This window comes from Bidens hawaiensis, unplaced genomic scaffold (assembly GCF_021521415.1).
Source record: "Bidens hawaiensis isolate Kalapana, Puna unplaced genomic scaffold, B.hawaiensis_p1.1 tig00025199_1, whole genome shotgun sequence".
In the NCBI taxonomy this organism is placed as follows: domain Eukaryota; kingdom Viridiplantae; phylum Streptophyta; class Magnoliopsida; order Asterales; family Asteraceae; genus Bidens; species Bidens hawaiensis.
The window spans coordinates 286,526-298,143 of NW_027494015.1; the positions used below are offsets into that span (position 1 = coordinate 286,526).

The following is an 11,618-nucleotide window of genomic DNA, read 5'->3' on the forward strand; positions in this document are numbered from 1 at the left end:
TCACACATGGAAATAAGTACAATTTTTCATAATATTACATACTAAATTTTTCACTAGTACAATTTGATGCCTTAAGAATCAACTATAACACTCATAAGTACCAAAGAAAAATGAATGTGTTGATGAGCAACATACGTACAAAAAAAGAAAATAAATGTTTAGCACTGAAAAATAAGATGTTATTCATCTTATTTCCACTATAACCTAAACGAGGATAGCGCTAAGGTCCATGAACAAAATACAAGTACTTATTTTAGCTTTAAGTTCTCTAAGGAGAAATCTCATTGCAAAAAAATACCATTAAATTATGCATGAGCAACGGGACTACCCATAATTCAAAAAAAAACAACTGGCTTAAATCGGTAGTCATATAGTAATGGTATATTAAGTCTGCTAATCCTAATATTCCAATTAAAACATGGTAGGTTGAGTCTAGTTCTATACGTTTCCTTACCAAAAATCAACAAATAACTAACATGAGGGTTAGTTACAAATTTAAATGCTAAGGCTATTAGAACCATAATAAACTCTCTTCTACTTATGCTGTATGATACCTTACAAAATTTTGGAGATTATTCAGAATTCATTATCAATACTTAACCTACATTATAACAGTTGTGAGATTTCATAGCCAACACAAAGTCACCCTTACCTTAAACTCTCATATTATTTGTTTTCAATATTAGGATAGAACTAGATAATATTATACATTTTCACATATTTTGTTATCATGTAAATGAGATTTAACAAAAGACAAATGAGACCTAAAAATTGCATCCATTGAAACCAAATTTCATGAGAAATCATGACAAGGTTTATGAGTAAAATTTTTCATCTAGTCTCATTCTTAGTGATTTTAAATCATGTGTTAGATGTCATAAACATTACTTGGCTTGAGGAATAAGAGCATTCACATCCCATCCCCTATAATTATGTGTGAGGAGTTTGCAAATTATAGGGTGAGATTGTGAGTGATTGTGAGTGTAAATTATAGGGTGAATAGAGAAATGTAGTGATTTTTTTGTAAATTTGGGGAACATTGTTTGCCCCTATTTATTTTTTAATATTTGTTGGATTGGTTGTGAGTAGTGGAGAGAGAAAACTGTAATGATAAAGGTATAAAAATATTATTTAATTAAACAGAAGAGAGAAATATAGTGTTTTTAGTGTAATTATAGAGATAGGGATGAGGAGTGGGATGAGAATGCTCTAAGTATGGGTCCACCAGAATTATTCAGACATAATTCATATATTATTTATAGACTATCTACTTGTATCTAATATGTCTTTTGTGGTCCATGGTCTTAAAGAGATCCATTCATATATACTTAATACGATTTCTTCTAAATGTGACCCTAAGTTTCTTATGACATATAAAGGAAATCAAATCAAGTCTAACGTATGTATGACAAATTTCCACGTCACGCACATCATTAAAACTTTTCTTGTAGTTTTCATATAGAACAGTGGGAGCATAAGTGTCTTTATCATAACTTGCATGATTTGCAAGAGGTAGGGAGTGAAAACTTGATATCATCTCAATTTACACCTCTTGTACAAGACATTACTCCATCATGACACTGTTCCATCAAAACTTATCGCCTTAGAATCTAATACTATTCTTACAAAATTCTCATTGTTGCTTAAATATGGGCATATTCAGATTTCTTACTAAACTAATCCTCACCAAGAGAAACTGCAACAACTAATATTATTAACGTGTTTCTCTATTAAAATCTTTTGGTCTTTAAATATCGACCACTAAGCATGAAAATTTCCTAAAGATTTCTAAGGTTAGTGGGAGTAGTAAAAGTCCTTATAATGACTTGTTATAAGTACAAGAGGCGGGGGGGAAGAGGGTCATTAAATTTTACTCTGAATTTAACTTCGATTACACCTCTTGTACATCATATTGCACCCACTCCTACACACTAAGAATCCTAAAAATGATGGCAGCCTAACCAAGAGCTAATCCATAAAACTGAAACTTCTAATGATTAGCTAATAATCAACTTAGGAGGTCATCTAGTTTTCTAAAACCTACTGACATTGATGATTATGTAACCTCCCTAACTAAAGTTGAAATGGATGTTGGAAAGTTTATTGATCCTACCCCTTCTAATTAAACCATTAATATCAATCAATTTTTTTGAATGGAATAAAAGCTATTATTAGCAAATTAAACTAAACACCATAGGTTAGAATAACGTTTGAGATTTTGTTGAAACACCTAAGGGTGTTCATAACTAAACTAAATCCTAACACAAGTGTTAAGAAATTAAGAAGCAGGATTGATTGTTAAAGGATATATTCAAGAGAGAACAAATCATCCAAGAATCTTCTTACCAGTATTACAAAAGATTATTCGAGGATCATCATTGTTCAAGTAGCTTAAAATAGTTTAGAGCTACATTAAATGAGCATTAAAACAACTTTTCCTAACAACTGACTTACATATTTACATGTTCATAAAAACAACCTGAAATTCTAAATTGAAGGTCAAAGAAAAGTTAGTATGCATGTTACTAAAATACATGTATGGGTTAATGCAAACACCATAATGTGATGAAATCTTTATATAATTATTTTCATCAAGAACCAAGTGGATTAATGTACCGACCTCAAGATGAGTAAGAGCAACTAAAACAAACTTGTCTTTATACATATAACATTTTTTTAACAAGTATATGTTACATAAGTCAAAGCATTGTTCACACATACTTTGATATGATAGACTTTAGAGATATCCCATACATTATGGATATCATAACATTATGAGATATACCAAAGGGACGTTAATTTTGTTCCATAAGTTTGACCTTAAGTGGGCCCTTAGACATAATATTTCTCTCCTTTAGAGGATAATAGGATCAATGAGATTATTTCCTTATGCTTAATTAAGTAGAAGTGTTATGAGGTTTAAGTCTATACTCTTTCAGATATTACTCAAATTGCAACACACTAGATATGTTTAAATTAATGTGAAGAATCTAAAAGAGTATTAAGATATCTTTAAAGTAAATAAGAGAGTATACTTTAAATGAAGAAGTGAGAATTCAAACCGGTTACTTACTCTAAACTTTGTTGTATTCAAAGATAAGAAAATGAAATTTTCGGGATATATTCTTATGTCAGCAGGTAAATTTATCTCATAGAGGAGTTATAATGAGCTAGTAACAACAACCTACGTTATAATGACATAATATGTTGATTAATCACAACGCATTTTTCAATAAATATTGTTGATAACTTATTAGTTGACTCGTAATTTTATTAAGTCGATACAAATTATGTATTGAAGACTTATTGTGATAAAATCAGCTACCATGTTTTCTCAAACAGTAACAGGTCGATAGAGGTTACATTAAATTTTGATATGAAATTAATTATTTGTTTATGAAAGAATTGAGGAAGCTAAATTTCATATCGAATGAATTGACATGTTTAAGGATCCTATAACTAAAAGTCTATCACTCATATGTATTATGAAAGCGCTTATAATAATGGTGGGTTTATTGATTACTATGTGCAACTGCATATCATCTATGAATGATTAACAATTAATTTTTCTCATCAGTTTTGATTTGATTTTGTATGTCTCTTAATATGTTCTGCATGCATAATGACATATAGACAAATTTTAACACAAATCAAACGTTTGAAGTGCTTACTTGAAAATTTTGATCATAATTACTTATGTTTTAAATAAGGACTGCAGTATGATTAATGGGGTCTTGAGTTAATGTACAATTCAATGATTGTATTTCTCTGCTCTAGTTTGAGTTTAAAGCTAATATAAGTATTAACTTCTTATCAGACTTATCTAATACTCATAATAAATTATTATTCGGCCAACTGAGAGAATGTAAGAATATATATATATATATAGCCATCATTATCATTTATATAATATTATATCAAAATATTAATTATACCTTATTATATTTAGTTTGGTAATTGTTGATATGTCATATTACCTTAATTAACTAATAAAGGGTTTCCCCTTGGATATATATAAAGAGAGATAAATATTAACATCATAACTCAATCACACACACATAATGATATGGTTAGGGAGGGCTAAAGAGACTTGTTAGAGAAGAAAGAAAATTTTAAACTTCTGATATGATTTCATTCATAATAAGTACCAAAATAAATAGCAAAACAAGTTACTAAGGACCCCCCCCCCCCCAATAACTAAAAAAAATAGCCACTAACCCCTTACATAAACAAAATAGAAAAATACTAAATAATAATAATAATAATAATAATTAACGTAACAATACTCCCCCCCTTAATCCACATTTTTCCCTCAAAAAGTGATTCACGTAACATTGTCTTCATCCTCTTCCGTTTCTTGTTTTTCATCCTCCATCTCGAGTATGTAAAGCTATTTTTTCTTACACTTGTGTCTCGGAAAAAACTTTTTTGTACACCAGAAACATTCCCCTTTAGCCCTTTTTAACTCGACTTCATCATTTATTAAACGTCTCGAGCTAAGACTACCGAGTTTAGATGTCGGTGGAACGGTTGTTGGACTTGGTAACAAAGGAAGTTTTGAAGCATTAATCGAAGGTGTTATTTTGACATCTTCATCTTGTGACCCATCTGCTACATTCTTAAGTCGATTCATCAAGCTCGTGTTATTGATATTTTGCATTCTCGTCAACCCATACGCCTCATGTAGTGTTTGAGTCTTGAACATCTTTACATACCCCCTAATTTCTTGTTTAAGGGCCTTAAGATAGAGACTAACAGCTTGGGTTTCACTAAGTGTTACCTTATGCAATAGTGAATCAAAAGCCGTGTTGAGATTGTGAAGAGAACTTGTCTGGTTGAAGGAAGCTATCTCCTCCAAGGGATCCTTAAACATTGAATTAGAAAAATGGGCCGAAATAGCTTGCACATAGTCCCCCCACGAGACATCAGACACGGTAGCATTATGTGTGCGCATAAAAATCCCTGTGCCATTGGATCGCGTCCCCTTATAAATGAACAATAGCGCACCTGAGTTTCATCTCCACGGGAGTCGCATCAATCGCGAAAAAGTGTTCACAACGGTAAAGCCAACCTTCTACATCTTCAACCGAGAACTTGGGAAATTCAACATTCCCGATTCGCATGGGCCGGGTACCCTTTGAGTCTGCATCGCCGAGAGAGGACGATGAACTCGAGCTAAACCCACCCCTGCTAACCTGGACCGATTTATCCCACACTACCTTCAAGATCTCTTCTTGTTATTTGGCTGATTGTTCTTGTTGTTTCATTAGTACCAATAGCGCGGCTTGGATCTCTATGACTGCTTTCTCATGATTCTTGAGAGTGTTATCAACATCTTGGTCGCGTGTGTTAGTTATGATAAAGGGAGTAATTCTGACCGGAGATCGAAATGGCTCAGATACCCTTGATAGGGTTAGTAAGGGCTGAAGAGACTTGTTATAGAAGAAATAATATTTTAAACTTCTTATATGATTTCATTCATAATAAGTACCAAAATAAATAGCAAAACAAGTTACTAAGGACACCCCCCGACTAACAAAAATAGCCACTAACCTCTTACATAAACAAAATAGAAAAATACTTAATAATAATAATAATAATAATAATTAACATAACACATAGCAATTGTGTGTGCATCATCTCTCCTAAACCGGTTTTCTCTCAAAAACCCTAACATCATCCTTAACTATATATCCTAAAGGGGAACTCGATTAAGATGACAAACATGTCGACTACATCATACTCTGTTGCGGTTACCACTCTCCATGCTGTAACAGGTTCATAGGTTTAATATATATCATGTTTTGTATTGCTTACATGAAAAACTTATCAATACATGACTCATTTCAATTTTAAAAGCTATCTATATTGACCCAAAACAATCTATTTGATTTTGTTTTGACACCCCCAGTTTCCATCAAGCACATCAAGAAAGAGATAAAAAGGTGTATTTTCCTATGGGTTAAAATTTAAAAATATGGGAAATTGGTACAGTACGCCTCGATTGGGAAACGCAATGTAATTTTTCTTTTGGAGAAGTTCTTATACAATCTAGCTATGGGCTCTTAATAACATTTGGCCCACAAGAAAAGAAAAGAAAAAAACAAAATTTTTGAAACGTTTTATTGAGAGGTAGATTTTTAAAGAGATTATTGATAACAAAAAAAACAGTGTAAAGCTATTGTGGCAAAAAGAATAATTAAAAATTATTACAGTGTGGGATTGTATTCGAATTTGTATCCGGCATTGCCTATAAATAACATTTTGTAATAATGAGAAATGTAAGAAAAATATAACATTTCGTAAGAATGACAATAGAATGTCGACATGCTTTCTATGGCAAAATACGCTATAAGAACAACAATGCCTAATCACATGGTACTACATAAATAGGGATCTTATGTAGTTTTCTCAATGTGCCCTGCTTGCGGTGCGCGCATATAATGTATATATGTGTGAACCATCGGGTGGGCAAAAGTAAAATTGCACTAATTTTGACGTTATTTTACTAATCTCGTGAAAATAACGTTAAAAGTGATGGAAGGTTAATCAGGCATCATGTGGTGGCGTTGATAGCCGAAAGACAAGGGTACATGCACCAATCAGCCAGCGTCCCGATGATTGAGTGCTACGTGCCTTATGTCCAAGGCTTGATGCAAAACTAGTATAGAGTCGGGGGTCTCACCGGAAGCAACCTCTCTATCCCCATGGGGTAGAGGTAAGGCTGTCTACATCTTACCCTCCTCAGACCCTACCATAGCTTTGCTATTGGTGGGATATACTGAGTACGATGATGATGATGATGATGATGATGTAGTTTTCTCAATCTTACAACTTTGATTATTTTTCTCAACCTTACAACTTGATATTTTCAAAAAAGTTTTAAGCTTTGAATACTCTTCATTCGTTTTTTATGGGTCTTGACATTTGTCGCTTGCAAACATCCTTTCATTGGATCTATATCGTTTTTCCTACTATTGTTTTATGTGACGTTTCAATTTTGGGTATCGAGCTTCGATTTATGTTGTGATGTGAGGATTTACTTACCGTTTGCACGTACTATCTCCGTAACGATCACCACCGCCTCCACCGTCACCATCTCCAAAAGAAGTTGTATGGTATGACGACCGTGGAGACGGAGTTGATCTTTATGGGGATGGTAGTAGTAGGTGCAACTGCGATCGCATAAGGAACAAGATAATTATAATTGTAGATATACCATGCATGGAAGGTAAGAGAAAAATTAATCAATTGTAAAAGCCTTTTGTTTTTCAATTGGAATGTTTTGTTGCAATACATTTTTTTGTGTATGTAATGAAAACTCATTTTTATAGATTCTTGCAGTAAATTTAATTATGTATGTAGATGAAAAAAAATATATTTACTAATGTAACCAAAAGGTAATTAAAGATTAGTTTATTTTTATATATTTAGTTTGAAAAAAGAAAATATGAGGCTAGAAGTCGATCCACTGATTTGTGATGGTAGAAACGACGTTCAAGTCCAGCTAAGATAATACAACTACCAACTCTCACCATGTCCTATAGATAACACCTTATCCCTCTCATTATCACCCATTCATTTCCATCCATTTCTATGCATTCAATTCGTATATATGATTTTAATTTTTTTATATAATTTTTAATTGCCTGATAATATTATGTTACTATGTACTAGCGATATCTTCTGTGACACAGTGACTCAAATGACGTTGTTACATGTTTATTTGTTATATGGTTTTAATCACAACGCGAAATTGCATTGCACAAACCAAAAAATATATAAATTTATAACCGTAATATTTAAAGTACAATTTCAATTAAAAAATAAATAAATTATAGGTTGACTTTTTAAATTAATGCACACTAAAGAACGTAAATTTTATATGAGCACTTGGTTGAAATCTGTTTTCTGCAGCTTTTGTCACTTGATACAACAATTGAGTTTTGTAAGAGAAATACGTATAAAACTATGTTTAATTCATTAAATATATAGCAAATAATTTAACCGGTTTTTTTCTTTTTAGTATTTTCCTAAAATTAGTTGCATGTCTCAATCTCCGTGTTAATGTTAGGGTCCACGTACATTACTATGTTTATTGTTTTCGAATATATTTTTATTTGTTTATAATTTACTTCATTTTAATTGTAAGCCTAGCTTCATTTCAGACGATTTAGATGAAAATTATAATTGAAATCTTTGGAGTTTAAACAACGGCAAACCAAATCGGCCAGTTGGGTGGGTTGGCGTATCGACTGATTTTATCTGTTTGACAGCTTAACACTTTAAACTGTTATTTTTTTCTCCAAACCATTACTAAAATCTTTAAAGTAATACAAATTGTAATGATTATAATACATATCGACAACTAAATATCATATAGCGGCTTAGTTTACACGACCGATTTCATGTTTAAATTCAAACAACCAAGTTAAACTTAAATAGTTAAATGTAATAATAAAGTTAATACCATAATGTTACAACAAATTATTGAATTATTAAAAGGTAATGCATCTATGTATAAATACCCTTATTACTATAATACATTTGAAGAAATAAAGATGGATAACGATGGTGATATATTCCCATACATACGCATAAACTAGAAGTTGAAATGCATGAAGGTTTGACACGTGGAGTGACGTGGTACGTCCAAACCTGATCTTCGGATAATCCATGCAGAAGCCAAAAAAGTGTATAAAACCCCAAGCACATCTCCGATGACCCATATCACCTCATTTGGCCGTGTGTTGGTGCTCAATGTCTGCCACAGCTGCTACATTTGCACCCTCCTTCACCACATCCACCCGCAAATCCTCCACCGTCTCCACTTGCTTTGCGAGGCTTAACAACAACTCGCAGCCCTCGTCCTCGGCCACCCCATCAGTACCAAGACTCATCCGTAATCAGCCTGTGTTAGCCGCCCCGACCCCGCTCATTGCCCCTACTTGGGTATATATGTTTTCTCTCTACTCGTGCGTGTTGTGTAAAAATCTTATGACTGGGCGTATATATAGATTGTTGATGTAATATGTTTTGCAGACAGAAGATATGGGAAGTGAATCATATGATGAGGCTATTGCTGCTCTTAAGAAGCTTTTAAGGTAACCGAAAATGGCTACATCTGTTGTGTGTCCATTTTGGTCGTATTTGTTGATACTAGTTTGTGGAAACTAGTGAAGTAAATTGTAATCATCTATTACATCAATCACTACTACTAAATATAACAAATTATAGGGATAGCTAAAGAAACATTACTAACTTGTTATACAAACCGTTTGACATACGAAAATTGGTCATGTGAGGTTGTATGTTATGGACCATAATGTTCATACGAGTTGTATGAGTTCGTGTACAGACCATATGAGTTATACTGATACATCATACAGGTCGTAATGTTTATACAGACCATACGAGTTAGTGGCTGTTCGAATTATATAGAGTGCGGAGTTATTATTATTTTTATTTTTTTTTGTATTAAGAAACAAGTTATTTTAAAATCAAGTACTTTTAGTTTATTGATAAAAATTAAACAAAATGGTTTGGTTAGATTTTACAAAAATAAATAAATAAATATCACAAGTTAATAGAGAAAATCACTATTCAAACACTTCTTTATGAACCTTGAAGTGTCCGGTGACGGCAGACACCACTGGCAAAGTTATACGTACCGTAATCTTTATCCGTGTGTCACATTCCCGTGTGTTGATGTACATATAGTAGCACCCAATAACAAAGTCATTCAAAACAGTTGTCAATCCGCAGTTGACCAAATTTTTCAGTAGCAAAAAGACTTGTCATAATTCTTCTAGGGACAATTTTTTTAATTTCTGTTAAAAACTTTTAAAACAATATGGTTGATAGAGAGATCATCATGGCTTTTCTGATTATACAGTGAAAAGGAAGACTTGGCACCCGTGGCAGCCGCAAAAATCGACCAAATCACAGCCCAACTTCAAACACCCGACACCAAACCCGCATTCGACTCTGTCGAGAGGATCAAAACCGGATTTTCCAAGTTCAAGACCGAGAAATACTTGTACGTTTGCAGTTACCTTAGTTATATATTTTATAAACATATTTTTAAAAATAAATAATCATGTACCGAATAATTTCTTATGTATGCAGGACAAATCCAGCTTTGTACGATGAACTTTCCAAAGGTCAGAGCCCAAAGGTACAATTCTTTTTATATGCACTTTATTGTGTCAACACTTTTATAGCTTTTTCTAATGCATATTTATTGATTATACGCTACAGTTTATGGTTTTCGCATGCTCTGACTCTCGAGTTTGCCCGTCACACGTGCTGGATTTCCAACCCGGTGAGGCATTCGTGGTCCGTAACGTAGCCAACATCGTCCCTCCTTTTGACAAGGTTGACTCACAGTTGTAACTTGAATTACTACACACCACCAGTCATATATATTCAACACTAAGCATGGTTTACCTGCAAAAACAGACTAAATACGCTGGCGTAGGATCCGCTGTTGAGTACGCAGTTCTTCACCTCAAGGTAATCTAAACATTTCCATCACCAACACGACCCGACCCGCTACTTTTGTAACTTTAACTGAAAATTATGGATATGAATGATACAGGTGGAGCAGATAGTTGTAATTGGACACAGTAAATGTGGTGGGATCAAGGGTCTGATGACTTTCCCAGATGGACCCCACACGACGTAAGCACCCTTTTTATATGCGAAACAGTTACGGTTATTGGAACGTATAGTATTCAGGGTTTATTTATACCGGAACTTTGTAACTTATATCTTTTTTTTTTACCACATAGTGATTTCATTGAGGAATGGGTGAAAATTGGTCTGCCTGCAAAGTCAAAGGTTATAGCAGAACATGGAAGTAAAGGACTTGATGACCAATGTCTGTCCTGCGAAAAGGTAAATATTATTTACATAATCAACGGGGTTGTGGATCGGTGTTAACAAGTATTAATGTTGTTGCAGGAGGCGGTGAATGTGTCACTTGCAAACCTGTTGACCTACCCATTTGTTAGAAACGGATTGGTGAACAAAACACTGGCACTCAAGGGTGGACACTATGACTTTGTGAACGGGACCTTTGAGTTATGGGGACTTGACTTCAACCTTTCGGCTCTTGCCTCTGCGTGAGCGGGTTACTTTTGTATAATTCCATATATCGTTACCCCTGACACCCAAACTTCATCCATGATCTTTACTTGTATTTCCCTTGAATAAAAGAAATTGAGCAGCTTCTTGTATTATATATAATCCCAGTCATTTGCATGGTTGTTCTGTTTTTCATTTTCTATGTAAAAAGATGTGGCTACCAAACGTATACGAGAGTTATGTTTCTAAAATGTGCACTGCATCTCTTTTACTGTTTACATATCTGCCTTTCTATCAACTAAGCCATTCATAATGTCTTCATCCTACATACCTTAAATACGACCAATTTTGACTCGAAAGTCGAAACCAAGCCCCTGCTATATAGCTTTAAAATGGGACAAACACGATTAAGGTGTGGAAAAGGTCAAAGAAGCCATGGTAGATAAGAAAACTGTCCAACATTTACATCTAACTAGTTCAATCAAGCATAAACACAATGGTTATGTAATCAAATCATCATGTGGAATTGT

At 33.5% G+C, this 11,618-nt stretch overlaps 1 protein-coding gene across 1 annotated transcript; it reads left to right on the forward strand.

Moving 5' to 3' along the window:
- Nucleotides 1-8,717: 8,717 nt before the first annotated feature.
- On the forward strand, nucleotides 8,718-11,265 carry LOC143571120 (carbonic anhydrase 1-like). The gene is made up of 9 exons (XM_077056626.1): nucleotides 8,718-8,952; nucleotides 9,043-9,104; nucleotides 9,896-10,039; nucleotides 10,129-10,177; nucleotides 10,261-10,377; nucleotides 10,462-10,515; nucleotides 10,601-10,683; nucleotides 10,794-10,899; nucleotides 10,966-11,265. Exons 1-9 carry the CDS (start codon nucleotides 8,761-8,763, stop codon nucleotides 11,128-11,130), a joined length of 972 nt encoding a protein of 323 aa, XP_076912741.1. The 5' UTR covers nucleotides 8,718-8,760; the 3' UTR covers nucleotides 11,131-11,265.
- Nucleotides 11,266-11,618: the final 353 nt, after the last annotated feature.

Bases quoted from the DNA above. Each gene is read 5' to 3' on its own strand.
- LOC143571120 (XM_077056626.1), top strand. From the start codon at position 8,761: ATGTCTGCCACAGCTGCTACATTTGCACCCTCCTTCACCACATCCACC. The intron at 9,105-9,895 runs GTAACCGAAAAT...CTGATTATACAG, and splicing joins GCTCTTAAGAAGCTTTTAAG to TGAAAAGGAAGACTTGGCAC. The intron at 10,900-10,965 runs GTAAATATTATT...ATGTTGTTGCAG, and splicing joins AATGTCTGTCCTGCGAAAAG to GAGGCGGTGAATGTGTCACT.